This window comes from Bos grunniens, chromosome 2, assembly GCF_055505025.1.
Source record: "Bos grunniens cultivar Pamir isolate PY7600 chromosome 2, Bosgru_T2T1.0, whole genome shotgun sequence".
Classification (NCBI taxonomy): Eukaryota; Metazoa; Chordata; class Mammalia; order Artiodactyla; family Bovidae; genus Bos; species Bos grunniens.
In genome coordinates, this window is record NC_141166.1 from 91117220 (window position 1) to 91140081 (window position 22862).

The following is a 22862-nucleotide window of genomic DNA, read 5'->3' on the forward strand; positions in this document are numbered from 1 at the left end:
GGATGTAGTTTTTATATGAAGTGACTTAACTGTGTAGAAATAGCTGAATTTTCCTAAATAGCTGTGAGGTACCCACATGGAGTATCTCTGGACATTTTTGTGAAACTTGCATGTAAGAGTCTCAGCTAAAAGACTGGGTTCATGGGCCACCATGTTTCTCTTGATCCTAAGCTTTTTCATGCTGAGGTTACAACTTTCAGGTCACTGAAGAAGCCTGAATTGTGCTGTTCTGTGTTACTTAGAGATGCTGCTACCATAAATAAGGCCTTTTTTTTTTTTTTTTGCTGTTTTCTTTAATTGTTGCAATAGCTGAATCTGGGGTCATCTGCACAACAGGCCTCTGTGAACAAGAGCACACCTTGCAAGGTGGATGCTGGATTAGGAATTGAGGCTTGGGGCTACAGAGGCCACAGAAACAAACTAGCCCTATTATCAGAATTAACTTGGGACCTGAGACTGTATCATACTGTTATTACTGAAGGGTTGAAGGAAATCCCCACATTTTCTATGAATTAATCCTAGGCACTATGGTGGCTCTTTCTGTTTATGATCAAATTACTTATTTTAATTACACTCCACTTCCTTCTTGAGACTTGAAATCATCATGAAAAACTTTTATATACACAGATGTATCTTCCCCCAAGAAATTCCAACTTCTGCCAAGAATTCCAAGGCCTACCCATCCAGGAAATGTGAGGCCAGATTCTGTAATCAACTCTATTAAAGAAAAATAAACAGCTAAATCAGGAAGTAGGTAATGAAAGGCAGCTCACATTTTGACAAAGACATGGTTACTTTTTTATTTGAAGAAACAAAAAAAAGTATGTTTTAATAAATACTGCAGAAACATTGACCAAACAAACATACAAAGTGACTTCAACATTTAAAAAACTGCAACGAAAGTTCTGCTTTATAACAGTTATAACTTATTTTCTTTTTACAATATTTAAATACAGAAAGCACTTGCCAGCTATTTTGTAATACTGCCCAAAGCATAATGCTGCATTAATCAGAGCATATCATGTTGGTAAAACATCTGTATTTCTTGGGGAAAATGACTGGAATGGTATTTTCTTGCAGAGACAAAACAAAGTGCTTGTAAGACACAGACTGAGTGTTGTAATTACCTTAATCTCCTCTCCTGCCACAACTGAATGGGAGCACAGCTTCAACACTTCAAAAATGAAGCTTTATCATTGGAAAGAAAGCTCGTTTTCAACAAGCGCCAACAATAAAAAGGTCGGATCTGGTTTCTTCTCTGAAAGAAGCTCTAAAAGCAACTGGTCAAAAAATATCTGTAAACTATTTTAAAGGCTGGTTATTTTATGTAACAGTAGTGATCAAGTATGGAACACGGCCTTGGCAGAATCTGATTGAGGTTTAGCAATCACTCTCTAGAATAGTGTAGGACTGACATTATATAATTTAACTCTAAGGATTCTCAAAAGCATGGAACAGAGGGCCACTCTTATCATGTTCATTGAAAGATGTTGAAATAAGCCAACCGATTATCAAATGTTGCCAACTTTTGGAACTTCATCCCAAAATAGGCCTTTTGCTTAGTACTTTTGGTTTCTTATCCACACAACTTAACTCACAAACTGTGCTTTCTGCTACTATCCTTCATTCGTTATCTCGTCAGGTGAAAATATCAATAGTACCTACATTTTTTCCCCCTTGGATCATTCTATGACGTCATACCAAGACACCTTTTATTTGACTTTGCATTTTTATCAACGATGGCAAAAAAAAAAAAAAAATCACACACCCTCTTTTCTAAACAGCACACAAAAATATCACATTGAGCAATTTACCACTTTTTAATGACAATCACAAGGATGAACAGAACCATCAGACTGAATAAAAATGGACACTTTTCTTCTAGTTGACCTATTCAATCTTTGTAGTGCTGGTCTGCGCACTTTGCAACACTGCAAAAGCCTTCCTTGAGAACCATCTCGCTCAACTATCTTCAGGACAGCAAGATTTCAAAGCCTCACCAACTTTTCCTCTGGATATCCCGTGGGTCCTGATACAATTTCCATTTTAATGATGAGCTAGGAGAAAATTAGATCACATCCTCTAGAAAACTAAACGCTAAGGTCACAGTGCCAGTTCCCCAATGAGGATGGTATATTAATATATACTTTTTTGTAAAGGAGATTAAAACACTTAAAAATTAAATCAAAGTAGAGATCCGTGAATAGATTCTAACAAAGAAAACAAACACGCAAGCACCATTCAGAGTGTGATTTTTCTTCTTGGAGGTACTCGCATTTCTCTTCTTCAACCTCTAGCCCATCTGAATCTCTCTTTTTTGGCATATTTTTCAAGTCACATTTCAAAACTCTTCAATGAACTCACTTCCCACCACTTGTTCTACATGCCAAATCTAAGGACAGGTTCCTTCCAAATGCCTCCTAAGCCTCCAGAACACGTGACTTTGGCTGTGCACTTTGTTCAAACTTCACCTTTCTGTTTTGTTGGTGGTGGTTTTACACTTAATTTCCTTGTCCTCATAAAAAAATAACCGAAGATTCACATCACAGTACAACTCTTGGCTTTGTCCTTTCGTAAGTCTGTAGCCACTGCCGAGAGTTCTGGTCTGCTGGGCATATGTGAAATCCGCTTTGTCGCCCTCTGCGATTTGTTCCGCTTAACGTTTTTATTTGTCTTGTTTACACATGCCAAAGTGGCCACGTGAAAAATGTCTCTGACGCTATTTTCTGACTGTAAAGCTGAGCATTCAATGTAAGTAGCTGCTCCAATCTGTTTGGCCATATTTGCTCCCTGTGAAACAAAAGGGATTGTGATCAGCAATAAGTCTCTGGGGAAAGTTAGAAAGTATGTTCCAATACCTCAAAATTATAATGCATCACAAAATGTTTCTAATATGTAATTAAATTTTTAACATTTTAACTGCCTTCTTTATTATTGCATAAATATTTGCAGTCAAGGACCAGTCTTAAGATGTTCAATTGTCATCACTCAGTAGGCACTGCTTGACTTCCCAGAGGTGCTAAAGGTTGGCCTAATGACACTGGGTTATCAATAAACAGCCCAATCATCAGGTAGTCAGTATGGGGTGTTGCCAGGAAGTAGAAGTTTTAGGAGGTGATTTATCTCCACTACCAACTGTAACCTAGGGTAACTAGACACTTAGGTCTTCCAAGTTACAGCAGAGTATAGAATTACCCAGAGAATCTTACTGCTGGCAAAGAGTGAAAAAGCTAAAGATCATGGATGTAAATGCTGCATTTTTCACACAGCTCTGGTAGTCATCTGGCTCTTCCATCCTATTTCACCACCTCATGGGGAACTCAACTTTTCTTTTCTTGAGTGTAAATGGCACTCATGGAGTAGGAAACAACAACCCACTCCAGTATTCTTGCCAGGAAAATTTCTGGCAAAATTTCTGAGCTTGGTGTACAGTCCATAGGGTCACAAAGAGTCAGACATGACTGAGCAACTGAGCAAATGGCACTCAAGGCTAATAGGCTGTACAAAAAGCAGCCATAAGAGAATTTAGAATCAGTTTTGAAACTTAAATGATTAACGGCCAAAACAAATTGAGGAAAGGAATAATACTGTTACACATCTATAATTTAGGAGACATAAAATATGTAATTTTTAAATGTGGACCAGACAACAAGGGAACCCAAGAAGAGCATGTCTACATCAAAATAACTTATTTAAATAACCAGAATTGTGTTAACTAGAATGAAAGACAAAGAAGACCACCGTATGATTGGTCAAACAATGAATAAATAGAAATCTAGCTATTTCAACAGGAACTGTCTTTAGAATTTGTTTGGAAGTTTTAAGAGAATGAACTTTAAAACTAATCCTCCTTCTTCCTAAATACTTGGGAGAAATGCCTGCAGGAATGATGAAACTCTACAAGACGTTTTTTTGGGGGCTGCTCTATTTTACTGACAATGGCCTTTTGTAGTATTTTATTATGTTGCTGAATGTAAAATAAGATTAACTCTCTTTTAAGAGTATTACTGATTTTGACCACATTCTCTCTTAAATCTATTTAACTTTAAAGCCAGTGAGAGTTGCAGAGAAATACAAAGGGTTGAATATGAGCCACTGTTTCTGCCCTCAAGTAATCAAGTATCACATGATTCTTCTGCTGAATGACAGAACATTTTAAAGGGTTTTCTCTCAAATTTGCCTTATGTATACATGTACACATATGAATCCTTACACAGTCAATTGCTCAATGTTGGAAAGCTTTTTCAGAAACTCACAATCAAAATATCACCATAATTTTGGCCCAACCTTGTCCCAGATCACTCTGATGCTCACTGGGCAGTTTTTACATTAATCTGAGCAATGGACTGCCAGGAAGGGGCCTGGATGTTTGCTGTGAAGCCAGAGGCACAGACACACCAGCCCCTTCCACCTCTGTTTACAGATGGGCACAGTCTGGACACAGGGAGCTCATTCTCCATCTCAGGAGAGGGACTTGCACTTGGTGGTGACCCTTGGTTGACCCTGTAGAAAAGTAGCTACTTTTTAGTTTATTTATTACAAGTGACATTTCATTTCTGTCACTCTTTATAATCCACATGTGCGCACTGACTATATACATACCTGGTCATAGGACACCGGGGTCTGCCTGTGGTTTGAGAGCTCTACTAATGTACTGACATCGGTCCGAAGATCAGATTTGCAGCCAACCAAGAGCATTTTGGTGTTGGGACAGAACTCCTGGATTTCACCTTTCCACTATGGGGGAAAAGAAGATGAAGAATTAACAGAGTGCTGGCATCCATACAATGGAAAACAATTTCTCTACTGGCAGACACTGGAAATAGGACAGAAGGGAGGTTTAAAAGAGAGTGTCACTTCAGATGAAGGAGCAAACTTGCATTTATTTGCCGAGTAGATATTAAACATTACTGCTTTTAAGTATGGGAGAAGGCAATGGCACCCCACTCCAGTACTGTTGCCAGGAAAATCCCATGGATGGAGGAGCCTGGTAGGCTGCAGTCTGTGGGGTCGCTAAGAGTCAGACACTACCGAGCGACTTCACTTTCACTTTCCACTTTCATGCATTGGAGAAGGAAATGGCAACCCACTCCAGTGTTCTTGCCTGGAGAATCCCATGGATGGAGAAGCCTGGTGGGCTGCAGTCCATGGGGTCACACAGAGTCGAACATGACTGAAGCGACTTAGCAGCAGCAGCAGCAGCAGCTTTTAAGTATGGACCCATTGTGTGTGTGCTAAGTCGCTTTAGTCGTGTCTGACTCTTTGAGTCCCTTTGGTCTATAGGCCAGGACAGAGGAGATTCTCCAGGCAAGAATACTGGAGTGGGTTGCCATGCTCTTTTCCAGGAGATTTTTTCCAACCCAGGGATTGAACCCAAGTCTCTTAGGTCTCCTTTATTGGCAGGCGGGCTCTTCACCACTAGTGCTACCTGGGAAGCCCATAGATCCATTAGGGAACCATACTACTATCTATGAGCTTCCCCAGTGGCTTGGCAGGTAAAGAATCTGCCTGAAATACAGGAGATGTGGGTTCAATCCTTGGGTCAGGAACATCCCCTGAAGGAGGGCATGGCCACCCACTCTAGAATTCTTGTTGGAAAATCTCATGGACTAAGTAACTAAGCACGTTATTATCTGTTCTCTTTCTCTGTGACTCATTACTACTGTAAGAGACGTGTTGGGTGTTATCAGAAAGTAGCTAAGGCAATTTCTTAATTATTGAGGCATCTCTGAAAGATAAACATGACTTAAGAAAAATTATATATTCTAACAAGTCACTATGTCCTTGGATATGTTTAGCTGGTACTTCCCAGCATGGGAAAAGTCAACACAAGCAGAGATACGCATTCACTGACCCCACCTAGAAAGACAGAGCAGTCACCCTGCATTGAAATCTCTACTGAGATTTCAGAGACTGGAGATTAGAGTTAACACAGTGGGATCTCCTGCCGTCAAGGAGCTTCCATTGGAGTGGTTGAATCAACAAAGACCATGACATTTGGAAAGGCCCATATCCTGGGTTATCAGAGAGGCATCTGGTCCTATAGCTCGCATGCCCTCGAGTTAGTTTTATGCTACGTAAGTTATTAATTTAGTCTACCCCAGCCAGTTGTTTCATGGCCCAACAAGAACTCTAAGAACTTCCAGAAATGGCTGGCAGGGAATTCCAGTTGTCCTTTTAGAAGAACAAATGGATGACTTTTTGTGGTTTCATTTCTTCAAGCTGGAGATGACCATCAGGATGGGAGTCAGGAGTTCAGACAGTTCATAGGACAGCTCTGGCATTGAAGAGGAGTGATCAGAGGTGCTGAGGTCAGGAATCTCTGTCTGACTCTCCCTCCCCACGTTCACAAATATGCGTTCAGTGCTCTAAATTCTGTGGTGGTTACAGAGATGATTACAATGTAGCTGTGTCTTCCAGAAAGGAATTCACAAGAGAGGAGGGTGATGAAGTCATGTCTATAATACTACATAAAAGGGACATCCTGCATGAGTAATTTAAAAGATCTCTAGAGGACACTTCTGAATCCAGAAGTGTGGGCAATAAACTCTAGTCCAAAATACACCAGGGTAGCGAAGGGAGTAATACCTACTTTTCATCAAAGTCCAGGGAATGGCAACCCCTTCTATTCTTGCCTGGATAATCCCATGGATTGAGGAGGAGCCTGGTGGGCTACAATCCATGGGGTCGCAAAGAGTTGGACACCACTGAGTGACTTTCATTTCACTTTACTTCCTCCCTCCTTTCTCCCTTTTCCTCTCCTTCCTCCCTTTCCCCCCAGTATTATTTAGAGGCATCTACCATGTGTTAGATAGCCCTGGAGTAAGAACTAGAAGGTGAATCGGAAAAAAAAAAAAAAAAAAGAATAAGATCTCTCTAGCTCTAAGTCACTCTAACCTCTTTGATATTCAAGGGCTTAAAGGATTCAATTAATCTAGACAACCCATAGCAGGGGTTATCATGAGCCTTAAACCTCACACAAACGTAAAATACATTCATTAATATCTCTAAGGCCAAGTCACTCCTCATTTGGTCTTAGCAGACAAAAGCAAAATAAAACAGAAGCAGGGTTTTTCACCATAAATTATGCATAGCCCAATACTACATCACATAAGAACTCCAGTAAATAAGCAGTCTCTTTGATCCACAGACAAGCACGAGACAAGCTGCTCTGTCGTTCTTTGCTGTGTGATGACTCTGCCTCACATCTAGCGATTGTTCACAAGCTTCGAAGGCAGGAAAGGTGTATTCCTGCTGGAATCTGACAGTCCAATCGCTTGTGTTAAGACACAAACATTACTCAACACTGAAACGAGTTAAAAAGCTAAAAAGAGGCTTTCATCTTTTAAGAAATTAGTATTTCCTTGAACTGTGTTTGTCATGTTTAGTAAAGAGATGGGGCTGGGGGGAGGGGTTGATTCATCTTAGATCCTAATTTCATCATGACACACAAGGCCAGTAGTCAAACATAAGAGGGAAAAACAAACTAATAAAAACAGACAAAATACAAGGACACTGCCGTGCTCTCAAGCACATCCTCTGATGAAGCCTGAGTGCATGGAGGAGAAGGGGGCTTTAGAAAGGCTTGACTCTGAAATGTCATGGCATTCAGACCAGGACTGAAGAGTCAACTAGAGGCTGCCCCGCACTGGCGCTTGGACAGGCATGTGCCTTCTCTAGCTATCCTGGGGCTCAGTCCTAGGTTTCTCCTCCCTCTCCTGGCCTGGCCAGGACCAGAGACCACCTGCAACACGGTCCCTTCTTCCTGACCTTCCCCGGGTTCCACACAGAGCTTCCTAGGGCCCCCTCGCCATGGACAAGAGCTTCCTAGGGCCCCCTCGCCATGGACAAGAGCTTTCTAGGGTCCCCTCGCCATGGACAAGAGCTTCCTAGGGTCCCCTCGCCATGGACAAACCTCCCTTACCTTTGTCTCCGGACACTAGCCATGTGATATCACTTACAACCTGAATACAACCACTGTGTTTACTAGTGTACGACAACACCCCGATCACAAGTCACCTGGTCTATTGCCTGGAAACGTAGCCCTATTTCTCCCCTATGCATTATATTTCTGTTTCTAATAAATAACATCATTACTGAAATACAGGGTTTTTTAAACTAAACAGCTATGACTGCATTCATTTCAAGCCCTGAATCGAGGTCATATATATAAACCCGAAAAGTAAGCACAGTCTACACATTAATGAAAGAAGGAAGAAAAGAAGGAAGACACACTGAACAGTAACAGAGTATTGTTATTGTGAGTCGCACCACTGCCACCCAAAGTATAACACAGAGGTTCTTAAAAAGGTATTTTGTTTCTTAAAATGAGATCAAATGTTAAGCAGGTTCATCATCAAAACTTAGGTCACATATGAGTGGAAACCCTTTTATAATGTGAGAGCGTCCTTTTCAGTGTTTTAATTGCAGAACATACAGCAGGGTATTAACTGGAGTGTGTGAGCTCCCAGTCAACCAAATGTTTCTAATTTATAATGTAGCCAGTATCGATCTGTGTCATCACTCCCTAGAACTTACCTTTTTTAGGACACTGTCTAGAGTCTCTGGCCTACTGATGTCAAAGCAAATCAGCACAGCGTCCGAGTCTGGGTAAGAGAGGGGCCGGACATTGTCATAGTAAGGAGAACCTGAGAAGAAACAAGATATACAAGTTGTCAGATGAAAATCCCCTTTGCCAGTCATGCATGAACTTTGCCCTTTTGAGCTAAATCTTTGGAGGGTCACATGGCTCCCATCACCTCTAATTCTTGGAAAAGAAAGCAAACAAAAGTCCAGTAGTGTTGGGCTGGCCAAAAACTTCATTCGAGTTTTTGTGTAACAGTCATACGTGCTGTCACTCACTCGCGTCCGACTCCTTACCACCCCATGGACTGTAGCCCACCAGGCTCCTCTGTCCATGCGATTTCCCCAGGCAAGAATACTGGAGTGGGCTGCCGTTTCCTCCTCCAGGAGATATTCCTGACCCAGGGGTTGAACCCAGGTCTCCTGCATTGCAGGTGGATTCTTTACCATCTATAACAGTACTATATTTCTTTCTATAACAAGGCAAGGAAGCCTCACTGTTTGACTTAAATTCAAGGGGAGGAGCCAGGATCTTTAGTGCAAAGAGTAGAGCCTGAAAGGCAGCTGGGTCAAGGGCAGAGCATCTGGGACCCAATGTCCTGAAGTGCAAATCCACCTCTACCCCTGCAGGGGAGGGGCAGGTAGCTTCAGGTCACTGCTTCTTCAATTCTTCACTCATGAAATGAAGACGACGACAGTACCTACCTTGGATTAAGTGAACCTGGGCAGTGCCCGCACTTAGTAAGAGATTAAAAAGTCTTAACTATGGATATGGCTGGGCTAAGGGCTTCCCAGGTGGCTCAGTGGTAAAGGATCTGCCTGCCAGTGAAGGAGGTTGGCAGATCCCCCAGAGTAGGAAAAGACAATCTACTCTTGTATTCTTGCCTGGAAAAATCCCATGCATAGAGGAGCCTGGTGGACTACAGTCTACGGGGTCACAAAGAGTCGGACATGACTTAGGGACTGAGCACACACGCACATGGCTGGGCTACTGCAAGCTGAGTGCAAGTAGGAAGCACCATAACTGGAACTACTTCTTGGGAAGGAGCCCCAAATTCAAGATCATTCTGTAAGTACAATGGAGGCTGAGGGAGAGAAGAAAAGGGTAGGTTCAGCTATGCATAGAGAACCATCGTGAACCTCATCTCGCACCACCCTGTCTCCAGGTTACAATGAGCCATGACCTTTGAGCATGCTTACTTAAAACTTATCCCCAAACCCTATATAGACTCTTCCTGTTACAGAGAATGAATGTAATAACTGCCATACTGAATTCTGTCGCTTTTTTACACAGTTCCATCTCTGGGAGTAACACCTAGGATATGAGACTGAGTTAAATCTAGCCTAATTTAAATCCTAAAGCTTCAAGTTACCAGCCAATTAATTTAACCACAGAACCCTCTTCTAATTATATAGGACATTTATTCTGTTCTTTTAAGAACCCCAAACGATGCGCGATTGCATGAGGCCAATTATAAAATTAAATAACAGTTTGTCATGCTATTTATTTTGGTTTGAAAAATCATTTTCAGTATACTGACATTGCACAAGCACAACAGGAAAATCATTTTATATATATATATATATCACTGTATATATATATATAAAATTGACTCCAGCATAGAGGAAAAAACCTCTAAGCTACCAGTCTTTTTGAAACCCAATTTCATTTTGACATCACCTTCCATTTCCAGCAGAAAAACATGACATGTTGTCCCCTGATAAATCAAAACTTCAAAAGTCAAAGACAGGGAAAGAGAAAGACTAAAGAGGCGTTTCAAATAATCTTTTAAATTTCTATCAAAACAAAAATCTTCAGGAGGCTGCTCTTGAGATGTTGAAGTTACTATGTGTGGTTAGGGTGCACCATTCTCTTTTCACAGGATATGGTGGGTGCCCAGTACCCACTGGTTAACCCCAGGAATGCTGTGGCCTTTTCACTAGCAGTGACAATTTCAAGCCAGGTGTGTCTACCAAGCCAGGAAGAAGGGAAATGTTCTAGGCATAAGGAAGGAAAGTGTGAATAAATACAGACCAATCAAAGCCAGAATCAGTCCTGAGTTGCAGCAGTTCCTTGCCCACATCTGGAATCAGGACCCTGATGAAGCAGAGACTGACAAAAGAAAGGTATTTTGCCAAAGTTTAAAGGCTTTACAGCTAAAAAAATAAGCAATCACGCCATTTTAAACAGTAAGACTTATTAGAATAAGGCTGTTTCTGAAAATGACACACTGCAGCTGCTGCCTTTTCAGTCACTCAAGGAAAAAAATATCTGAGGTTAAGAGAAAAATTCACAAAGACTCCATCAACTTCAACATTTTTGAAAGGACTCAGAAACGAGATGGCTTATCACTCTACACAGACACATTGGGATTTCCATATTTGTTCTGTGAAGTTCAGACTTTCTCAATCGCAGCTTCTGTTTCCGAGTCCGAAGTCTAACCTGGGCAGTTTCTGCCATAAACATCAGGGGATCTCTTTTTCCAAACACAGAATCAGAAAATTCCAGATCTTAGAGTGGGAATTCAAATACCAGCCACATACACGAGGATTTCCTCTGCTCTACCAAAGTTAGCAGGAGATGACTTGACCCCAAATCCAGAAATTCCCAGCGTTGCAACAATTCAGACTGTTAGAAGCCTAATCAGCCTTCAGAAATCTCCTTTCTTGGAAATCACTCCCACTGGGAAGAAAACTTTGTGGTTACTTTCCCGTCTCCAGCTCACCTGAGTCTCCAGTTCACCTGAACTTTGGAGGACAGAAACTTTGACTAAGATGAAAGCAAGTAAACACTCCTAATCTCTGATCTAAGACTGTGTTACAAAACAGTGAAAATCATCTTTTCCAAACACAAATTAAGGAAAGACAGTTGGAGAATTACAAAGGTACTTAAACAGAGTAATTAAAATTCAAACTGCAAAGAAAATCCAGAGGAACGGTTTTAATTTCTAAGCTAGCACATGTCTGCAGAGACCACCCTGCCCTCCTTTCTGTGTACTGGGTTTCCCTCCCTCTCCAAGGCCACAAAGGGGATGTGGCTTTGTCTTCAGGCCTCCTTCACTGCTGGAGACACGGGCTTCCTAGAATCAAGGAAGCAGCCTCCAGGGCTTAGTGGTGGTGTTGTTTAGTCGCTCAGTTGTGTCCAACTCTTGGGACTCCATGAACTGTAGCCCGCCAGGCTCCTCTGTCCATGGGATTTCCCAGGCAAGAATACTGGAGTGGGTTGCCATTTCCTCCTCCAGGGGATCTTCTCGACTTGGGGATGGAACCCATGTCTCCTGCTTTGGCAGGCGAATTCTTTATCACTGAGCCACCTGGGAAGAAGCCCCCTGTGCTTAGTGATTGTGCCCAAATATCTAAAAAATGTAGACATTGGCCTGACTTTAAAATAAATGAAGTCTGCAACTTAAACCACATTCTTATGGAAGTTTGATTCTACTTTTGTTTTTATTGGGTTTTATATTTTGAATGAAAACACAACGTGTAAAAAATATACAGGTTAAGGTTCATGAGAAATAAACCACCTTGCTTGTTGAGGTTCTGAAGTCATTTTTAAGAGGTTTAACAAGATCTAATTAGGAATGACACTTTGATCTGTCCTATTACTTTTACTAATGAACAGTGCTTTCAGATCAACCAAGAGTGTCCAAAGGTAGTAATAAAACTGATCTCCACATTTATTAGTTATAAGCATAATTTGCCTAACCACAAGAATAATTTGTCATTAAAAATAACAAGATCACTTATTTATTATAAGGCTTGATAAGGCAAGGTTAAAACTTTTTTTGAATGGAAAAATCCATGGTCTGCTTTTTTTCAGAGTAAAAAGGAAAACTGATACAGATTAAAAAAAAAAAAAAAAAACTGTCCTGCCAGGAAGAATCTAATAATTCAGCAGCTAAGCAGAACCTTCAGGGGAAAAGAAAATATCCAGTTCAACTTGCATGTTCTTGCTCTGTGTCTAAGCACCTGGAATTCTTGCCTATAAAGCCAAACTACTGCACAAAGCAAGGAGGAAAAGCCAAGCTTAAGAGTGCACAGTGTCATCACAGGCATGAGTGGGATAACTCACCAGCCAAAAAAAAGAAGAAATGAAGAGGAATTCCAGGAATGCCCCTGTGAAGTGAGAAGCAATACAGGGAGGCAGAAGTGACTCCAGAGAAAGAAGCAGAAAGTAAGCCGATGAGACAGGAAAAGTAGCAGCCCCTCCTCCTCCATCCCATCAGAAATGTCTTAAAGCATTCTGTTAAGCCAAACAGGAAAAGATTAAGTTCTACAGATTCTTTATTTTAAATAAAGAAGCACGTGAAAAACTTCCAAGGTAACTATAGAACTAAACACAGGGCAAGAAAGAACACTGAATGATTTTGTATTATGTAGAAAAGTACTGAACTTCAGGGCTTCCCTGGTGGCTTAGATGGTAAAGAATCTGCCTGCAGTGCAGGAGACCAGGGTTCAATCCCTGGGTCGGGAAGATCCCCTGGAGGAGGGAATGGCAACTCACTCCAGCATTCTTGCCTGGAGGATTTCATGGACAGAGTAACCTGGTGGGTTACAGCCCATGGGGTCACAGAGTTAGAAAGGACTGACTGAGTGACTAACACTTTCATTTTCTTCTTTACCATTTCAGTTAGTCTAGGTACTGAGCTTTGCTTATTGAATAAAACTTTCTCACCAGTGAAGTAGGCTTCATGCACATGTTAGTTCTGATGCAGCATTTCTCTTATACTTTGTGTAACTTTAAGTACCTAGCACTACTCCAAGGTCCTTTCTATTTAAGCGTCAGATCATCAAAGGGAAACTTTCAGAAAATTCCACACCGTAAAGAAACAAGGACACTACATACACAAAATGTGTCCCCAAACCTCGCAAGGACCAAGCTTTGCAGGGCGAAGACTGCAATAGAGCCCTGTGAGGTTCTCTGAGTTTCGGCAGTTTGGCAAACATCAGCAAAGTTCTAAAAGGCTTCTGAATCTTCAGGTCTACCCATCCTTGTCTTCAAGATCATTAATTCTGGGCGAGAGCAGTCTTTCCAGCCCAAGAATAGTCACAAAGTGCCTCACCCAGAAACTACTTTTGCAGATACATACCTGTCTGCTTAAGTCATCTCTTCACAAAGATAGAACACACCATATATGTACATAATTAAATGTATATGTTTGAAGATTAATGCCCAAAAGGGAGGCTTTGTGGAACCTTTTGCAAAACCAGTTCAAAGACTGGGAAGCTTTTATAGGAGCTTGAGAACTCAAAACTCATCTAGTTGAATATTTCATTAATGCAACTTTCTTTATTAATACTCGAACCTAAAATTGAAAAACTTCACTTTCCGCCATAAGAAATTCCTACCTAGAACAATAAAATCAGGAATACTGCATATTTTGGGCAGAGGAAACACATTCGCTTTTGGTATTTTTTTGTGACTAAGAGAATATTTGTACCCAACAGCAGTTACCATGCGGATGAACTGCCCAGTTTTATAAGATTCTATTTCCTGATGCCATCTCCACTTAAGAGTAAAAGCTCCAATCAGCAATTATCTCAGGAATGTGAATCAAGTCCAAGCAGAACCTTTGGTCTGGCTCCGTTGTAAGTAAGACTGTTGAACTCTTTTATTCCAAGCAGTTTGTACTACAAGCATCATGCCCTCAAACATGCAACAAGTATTCCCAGGAAGGATATTTTGTTTCTTCTATAGGTTAAGATCAACAGAAATTATAAACAGATTTTATGAAAATTTGGGGGGCATTTCTCTATTGCTATAAAATTAGAATAAATTTTAATTTATTTATATATATACATTTATATATATTTTACTTATATAAAAATTCATCACTATTTTCAGTTTTGGGGAACAATGTAGATACGTAGTTACATGGAAAGTCAAAGAGGTAGAAATAAGACTATTTTTTTGAGCTTTAAATAAAGGTTTAGGGTTAAAATCCCAATCTTACTGAGATACTTTAAAAATATAAGAAATGAAATATTTCACTTAAAGTGGAACTATAGCAAGTCACAGAGCTTTAGAAAGAAGAGCAGATAGGCATACATCTAAAAATATTATTTATTATTCAGCAACAACCCATGAGTGAAGCTGCTATGCCACACACTACGTCATCAGGCTTATCTTTCAAAGCCAACGTGTACAACTCCTGGTTGGACTTCTGAGGCAGCTTACCTTCGTGCCACTGAAATTCCTGTATTGTCAAGAGGGTCTCTGAGTAAGGCTGCCAGCATATAGTGGCTGACATTTAAAGGGCATCAGAAAAGGGTGGCGACACAAGCAATTCATTTGGCACAGCCCACCAGGCACCATGAGCTAACTGGAGGAACTATGGGTCCCTGGTGTTATAGCTACATGCAAAAGAACTGGATTAATGAGGAAACATCCGGTTATTTACAGGTGGCATCAGAATGACCAATCTGGATGCCTCACCAAAAATGTGCAACTTAGCAAGAAAACAGTTTTAGACAGATATAAACTTTGAAAGATAGAAACCATTCCATAGTAGACAGTTCTCCAAATATAGTTTTAGGTATTTTTTATCAGATATCACCATTCTAACTCAGACCTGTTTTGTCTTAACCCACATCTCTTACAGAGTTTCAGGAAAAAATTCAAGTTAAGAATCAAAGCTGACTTTGAAATTCTAAGCTCCTGGAGCTCATTACTATCTTACGATCTAACTAGTTTTGTGCAGTTTTCCTCTTTGACTCGTAAAACAAGCACCCACGCTTCTTTGGCTTCTGCGTAAACTCTTCCTTTCTTCCTTTCTCTAAGAAGGTTAACTGAAGTTAAAATTCTTCAACTTTCAGAATCTTGGTTTCCTTGCTAGCCATTTAACATAATAAGCACGTTTTCAAGAGGCAGGGATATTACAGATTTAAGAACTGAGTCAACTTGTTAGAGATAAAGAAGAAACTGTGGTGGGCTACAGTGAGTCACAAGTCAGAGGCCTTGGGCTGACACTGCAGTCTTCGGCTCTTCTTTGGATCTTCTTGTTAAGTGAGTCCAGCTTTAGAACCTCCCGGCTCACCCTCTTAAGAACAAATACTAGACTGTGAGTGCTCTGAGGGCAGGCACTGTGCTAGCCAGGTGTTGTACCTCCCTCTTCCAGCTCCCACAGCATTTAGCAGAGTTCAGGCACATAAAAAGCTCTAAAAAATGTTTACCGGTTTCAATTATTTCTATAAGTACTGATGTGTTAATTTGCCTATTAACTGACAAAAAAGGGACCAGTGACCCTTTGGATGCTGCTTTTCTGGATTAATTATATACTGATTACACTGCTGACATTCCCATCCCAGTTAAGAAATATTTCAAAAGTGCTTATCACTGAGACCATTCTTCAAACTTGATGCATAATCTACGAACATAACAATATAGATTTATGGATGTCGAGGAATTTGTCCTCAAAGTCAGGTCACGAGTAATCAAGACTTTGCTCTCTTACCTTTTCCTTTAAGTATAAAAGTTAAAGAATATTACCTTTCCTGTTAATACTGCTAAAAACTAGTACAGGAAGTGTTAATGTTAGCACTCATGGCCTAAAAGAACCTTGTATCAGGACAGGATTCAAAAAAAGTGTATAGGAGTTATCATGGGGGAATATTAGCAGCTAAACTGAGTATTTTAAAAACTAATAATATGCCTTAGATAAAATGTGCATTACCTTGCCTTGGTTAAAAGCTAAAATGAATGATTATTACTCCCTACATCACATGTCCTGAGATTACACTGCAATCAAATCACTTAGGAAAAGATATGGTGATCCTTAAATGGTGGATTTCTATTATTAGTAGGCACTGGCTTCATGCTACAGATTGCTTCTATGCTTGGCAAATGTGGCCAAGAATCTGAAGCACAAGACATTACCCACTGTTTTACAGAAACCCACTGAGTGAATTTAAAAACCAATAGGAGCATTTCTGCAACTTTTAATCAAAATGCTTATCATCAATAAAAAGTGAATATTTCTCATTAAAATAAAGAAATCATAGACCTATGTCTGAAGACTACCTTTAAAATCCCCCCTTTAACAGGATGAATTCACAATGCTGTTTTATTTATAAGAAGGCTTTGCTTCCTGGGTTTTTCTTTTTACATTTTTTTTTTTTTTTTGGAGTATAGCGTGACTGATAATAGTGTTAATAGTGATAATAGTGTGTGGAGTATAGTGATGATAATGTGTTAGTTTCAAGTGTACAGCAAAGTGAATCAGTTACACATATATCCAGGGCTTGTCTGGTGGCTCAGATGGTAAAGAATCTGTCTGCAATGCAGGAGACTGAGGCTCAATCCCTGGGTCAGGAAAATCCCCTGGAGAAGGGAATGACAACCCACTCCAGCATTCTTGCCTGGAGAATTCCATGAACAGAGGAGCCTGGTTGGCTGTAGTCCATGGAGTTGCAAAGAGTCGGACACAACTGAGTGCTAACACTTCACTTCATAGGAATATCCACTCTTTTTTAGATTCCTTTCCCATATAGGCCATTACAGAGTATTGAGTAGAGTTCCTTGTGCTGTAGATAGGTCCCTGTTGATTATCTATTTTATTTATAGTAGCATTATAGGTCAATCCCAATCTCCCCATTTATCCTGCCCACCCTCCATACCCCCCAGTAACTGTAAGTTTTTCTACATCTGTGACTCTATTTCCATTTTATAAATAAATTCATTTGTATCATTTTTTTAGATTCCATATATAAGTAATGTCATATGATATTTGTCTTTCTCTGTCTGACTTACTTCATTCAGTCAGTATGACAGTCTCTTAGGTCTATCTGTGTTGCTGCAAATGGCATTTTGTTCTTTTTCATTGTTTAGTAAAATTCCATTGTATATTGTACCACATCTCCTTTATCTACTGCTCTGTCAATGGACATTCAGGTTGATTCCATGTCCTGGCTACTGTAAACAGTGCTGCCATGAACACTGGAGTGCATGTATCTTTTCCAATTATGTTTCCTTTTAGAGGGACTGAAATAACTTTAAGCAGCCATAAGACACCAACTGGCAAATTGCCACCTGTGGTTGCTTTAATTGGTGTGTGCGCTGGGGGGGGGCAGCTAGAAGCATTTTCTACCTGAGGAGGATCAGGGGATCTATCAACATTAGGGATGCCTGACAAGGGAAATCCACAGCAACCAGATGAAAAGGGCATTTGGGTTCAAGAATCTGACAAAATCGGCTCATCACAGGTTGCATATGGGCCAAACTAAGTGGGGACAAACTCCTTCTCCTGGGTGCATGACCCTCAGCAGGTATGACAATATTTGAATTAAAACTATAATCCCTAAGGCCTCAGAGAGGGCCTGCACACAGTAGGTGCAGAAAGAAAGGGGAGAGAGTCTCTTAATATCTGGTTGGAGGCTAAGCAGGATATGAATGCCATTGAAAGAACACAGTTCATGTCATCACTCTCCCTATGTAAGAGAAGTTACATGTCTCCTTTTGCTTCTTTCATAAAGTTCTAGAAGGGGAAAACTTTTCTCCAGAGTTAAATTGATAGCAGTTGGAAAAAATAAATGTAGCAAGAGGCATCAGACATATACAGTTATTTTCACAACCTGAACTAAACAAATGTCTTAGTAGGCAAAGAAAATGTCAAATGTTTGTCCAAAAAAAAAAATCACCCTGTTCAGAAATGTGCCATGAAAAGCTTGAGATGAAACGAAAAACTGTTAATGATTAGTTGCTGACGAAATGGCTCTTGTTACATTTATTTCACTCATGAATGATAAACCATTTTTGGTGGAAGTAGTCTATTCTTAGAATCCAAATAGTGCTTCATGACTGTGTTTAATTAACTCACACTTCACCTCACAAACAACATAATGGGATTCTAAATAATTCCCTTATGCCTTTTTTCCACTATATATAAATCTTAATCTAAACTTGCCCTACGATTTTATTACTGGATAAATTTGCAGTGTGATATTTTTTTAATCACAGGTTTTTCAGACCTTCACATTTTAGTTAAATACACATATGTTTTGTTTCATTAAATAAAAATACAGTGATTATTTCACAACAGACTTCATTTCAGGTAATTAATCTGATGAAAGGCAATGTTTATAAAGTTGCCATTCTTTGTGCACAGGTAATTCAGTGATGATAAATGTCAGGGAATCTCATCTCCTTGGAAATGATGCATATGATTATTCATTTGTTCATTCAACAGATTTTATTGGGTGACTATTGTGTGCAAGGTATGAGGCTATGTGTGCAGAGACAACAAGAGGTAGAGTTTGGATTAAATATTTGAAACTATCTGAAGTGGTATTTATCTGCACATGTGAAGCATAGCCTCCAACTATAAACTGCCTACATTGTTTATTTCCTAGCCTTTGTAAAGCATGTGTCTTTTTTCTCTTAAAAAAAAAGTCAATTTAGCCCTTTGGGCGCCCAATTTAAAATCTCCTTTGGTGGTCCTGTGACTGGAAGCTTGAGACAAGGAAGGGGTAAATAACCCAACATTCCTTTAAGGTTACCCATGCCCCCTCCCTGCCCAAATGGGTCTCCTTCCTAAATCCACCAGGAAGCAGTGGCTGTGTTCAGAATCTGGCTGGCTTCATGGGTGGTGAAAACTAGGGCGTGGGATGCCAGATCCACGGGGACTAAGAGCTGAAGCCAACCAACATCAGTGAAACAAAAAGATTTGCCTGTCTGGTGACCCAAAGCCAAGAAGTCTACAGATAGGAATGATCCTGCACATTATTTGCTTCTGTATCCTTTTTTCAGATGATGAAACGAGACTCAGCGAGGGAGAGAATCCGAACCTAGATATCCGTGTAAGCAGTAGCTTAAAATCTAAACAAAGCTCTTGTATCAAAGACCGAATCAGACTCACAGACCCCCATGTCTAAATCACTCTTATCCTGCATTAGGTCCAAACAGACTGGGAGAGGGGGGTGACTGTTGGTGTTAATTATTGGTACCATACCAGCTGTCCTGCCCACGATGCATAAAAAATACCATGATATATCTGGTAATTGGAGCCCATTAAGAACTAGGCTGTGTACAAATCTGACGATGGAAATGACTGAAACAAGCATTCCGTCTATCACCACCTTCCCTATAGTTTTGAGAGTGTGTGCAATCCTCAGCATAAAACCGAGGTTTTGGTTCTGCTACCCTTGGCGAGGTTCCAGGAAGAGCCCGACTCTCCAGGGAGAAACAAAATCAGCGCATCTTACTGCAGCCCTCGCAGCACCTGGCAACAACCGTGAGAGTCGCTCGCGCGAGACTTCTCACTTGCCTTTGTGCAGGGACTGCCTCTGGCGACCTTGTCAGTCTGGCCTCTTCCTTGTGCTCTCTAATCGCCTCAGTCCCTCCGGGGCTCCAGAGGTTACAGCCGGGGGCGGTGGGAAGCTCGCACAGCCCACAAGCTTCTACGCGAGGCCCCTCCCAGCTGAGCGCAGGTCCACCTCGCCGGCCTTCCCCGCCCGACAGTAAAGCCTGCGTGCTGGCACTTGCGCGCTCCTCCTCGCCAGTTTCACCCAGGATTTGGCTCGGTTCACCCGCAGCAGCCCAGCTCCCTGCTAAACTCCTAGACCTAAGCTCAGGGGCCTTCCCCGGGCCTTCCCGCTGTCTCCTCCTCCTCCTCCAGAGGCTACACCCTTCCTGGAAAAGGCACTCCTACGCCGCCAGGCACCGCAGCAGGGTCGGCGGGTCCCCGGGTTCCAGCCGGAGAGTCTAGGTGATGTTACCGCCCCCACCGCGCCTGACCCAGACCGAACCCCTAATATCCGCGCGGGTAAGCCTTCCCCTTCGCGGTGTAACCAGCCCTCCCTACAGCTGCGTGCCAGGTTGGTGCGTGTGTGCGTGGGAAGGCGATAACCCGGCCTTGAACCCCAGACACTAGAAAATAATCCACCGTGCCAATAATTCAACTGGATGGGAAGGTCAAAGGCGAATAGGGCAGCCCGCGGCCTCGCACACTGGAGAGGGGTGATGCAATGGGTTAGGAGGGAACGGCGTGGGCCGGAGGACACCAAGTGACCACGGGGGCAGGGGAGCTCAGATCTGCAGGTCGGCACTGAGGCGGCGCGGGCGGCGGGCAGCTAGGAGAGGAGGCCCGGGGACCCCCGCCGGGTGCTGCCCGCGCCGCCAGCGCATTCCTGGCAGTAGGCGTCACGAGCGCCGCGGACGCTTGCGCGCCCCCTACTCTCTCCGCAAGCGCGGAATCCGCACGTAAGTGCGTGGCTTCGGGGGGTTTCTCCCACCTCCCACCACCCTTTCGGTGCTCCCAGCCTACCAGCCAAGCAGCAGGTTAGATCCTGGAGGGGCGCTCGCATCCTAGAGCCAGTTGATACCGACAAGGCGCACACATCCCCCCTAACATTTGGCTACCCTGGCCACCCCGAGAGGACTCGGGCACAGCTCCGCGAGCCAACCGCTCCCCGGACACCCGGCTACAAGCATTTTACATCCCGGGGTGACCCTTTGGGCACGGAGCTTCCTTTTCTTCCCACAGCTATTGCCCGACCCAATATCTTCCCCCCACCCCCATTCAGAAGGGGCAAATTTTTCATCCATCAGGGAATCCCTCATAAGAAACAAAGTTAACGGAGGAACGCAGAACGGGCGCTGGCGGGTGCCGAGAGCGTGCCAGAAACGCGGGGCCCCGAGACCTTTGCGCACCCCCCTGAACGCCTGGAAACCCGCCCGAGCGCCACGCGGTCAGATGATTCTCTTACCCGAAGTGTCCCATAGGCTCAACTCTATTCTTTGTGTGTCGATTTCAAAACTGGCCGTGTAATTCTCAAACACTGTAGGGACGTAATTCTGGATAAAATGGACAGAAGTAAAGAGGGCAAAGAGGTTATCTTAAAATGCACGACAGCTGCAGTACACCCTTTGAAAATAGTCTCTTTACTCTCCCATTAAAAAACGAAGACCCCCCCAAATCCACACGCACCACATCTCATACTAAACACGCAGATCCTTTCCGAAAGCCCTAACTTCCCTCTCGCCCCACCCGGATTCTCCAAGAGTGGAGGATCCGAATCTCCCAACCCCAGATTCTGCACACATGACCGAACAAGTTTCAGAAGCTAACAGGAGAATGTGTAAGCGTATCCCAACCCCTCCACGCTTCCACCCCACTTTTCCTTTCCCGGCAATTAACCGGGGCGAAAGTAATAAGCGGTGAGAAAGACGGCTGAAAAAAAAAAAGAGAGAAACGGGTGAAGGGTGAAAGCCAGGGAAACCCACCTCGAGATGGGGATCCCTTCCCCGCAGCCCGCCCGCAGCCCCAGCCGGCCACACTCACTTCGGGGAAGCAGTCTTTGGCGAAGACGTGGAGTAGCGCTGTTTTCCCACACTGACTGTCTCCCACCACTACTATCTTGCATTTCACGTTCTGATTAGGATCCATGATAGATTTACTGGATAATTTCTGGCTGGCTCTTCTCTCCTTCATTGATCTTGTCTTATTTTCTCTTGAAACAGGAATTTTCACTTAAGAGGAAAAAAATATATATATATATATGTTTCTTTCTCTACAAAAAGCAGATATAAAAATAAACCGCAAGGGTGGTAGGAACCCCTGAGGCGCCGCGCGGACGAGGAGAGCTAGAGGAGCAGGCTCGTTACTCTCCTCCAACAAGTTTTATGCCTGACTCCAAACGGCGTTTCCCAAGTCCAATTCCGATCCGACTGCTTTGTTTCACGCTCTCTGCGCGGCTTTATACGCCCGGCCTTCCAATCCTCTTTCTCAATGAGAGAAGGAAACTGATCCGCCTCCTCCCCTTTTATGGAGCCTGGGAGACAGCGCCGTCTAGTTACTTGCAGAAAATGTAGACAGTGCGCCCTCTAGGGTGACCATGCGGGATCGATTTCCAGTCCAAAGCTCGGCGACGACTTGAGGACCCAAACGACGCTGTGCTGAAGATTGGGACTGTACAAGTCCAGGAGGAAGTGGGGAACGGAATTGTCTATGCATATTGACTTTTATTAGAATTTCTGGATAAACGTTTTCATGGGGGCTGCTCTAAGGAAGCCTCGTGAGCATTTATGAAAGCAAAAACATTTCTTACCCAAAACATCGTTATAAAACACTGAAAGCAAATCTTGGGTGGGGAAGGGTTAAGTGCTTGTATTTTCTTAGGAAATGTTTTGCATCAGGTATTTAGGCCACGGAACAATAGCTAAGCCAGGTTGTTTGAGATGCCAGAACTGGCTTGCTCAGGTCACAGCAACAGACTGGCTTTGGGAACCTCTGTTTCAGTGACTCAGGAGAAGAAGGAAAGGTTTGGAAGAGAGGGGAGGGGAG

General features: G+C 42.4%; 1 protein-coding gene across 1 annotated transcript; it reads right to left on the reverse strand.

Annotated features, from left to right (window-relative positions):
• Positions 1-774: 774 nt before the first annotated feature.
• Positions 775-22248, reverse strand: RND3 (Rho family GTPase 3). Its single transcript, XM_086368761.1, has 5 exons — positions 21861-22248; positions 21286-21373; positions 8539-8648; positions 4603-4737; positions 775-2790 (listed from the first exon to the last, which is right to left on the reverse strand). The coding sequence occupies exons 1-5, from the start codon at positions 22008-22010 to the stop codon at positions 2539-2541; spliced, it is 735 nt and encodes a 244-aa protein (XP_086224887.1). The 5' UTR covers positions 22011-22248; the 3' UTR covers positions 775-2538.
• Between the last annotated feature and the right edge of the window lie 614 nt (positions 22249-22862).

Excerpts from the sequence above, each read along its gene's own strand:
- RND3 (XM_086368761.1), bottom strand. The coding sequence starts at position 22,010 with ATGAAGGAGAGAAGAGCCAGCCAGAAATTATCCAGTAAATCTATCATG. Across the intron at positions 4,738-8,538 it reads TAGACAGTGTCCTAAAAAAG|TGGAAAGGTGAAATCCAGGA; the intron begins GTAAGTTCTAGG and ends TTTCCCCCATAG. Across the intron at positions 2,791-4,602 it reads CCCCGGTGTCCTATGACCAG|GGAGCAAATATGGCCAAACA; the intron begins GTATGTATATAG and ends TTTGTTTCACAG.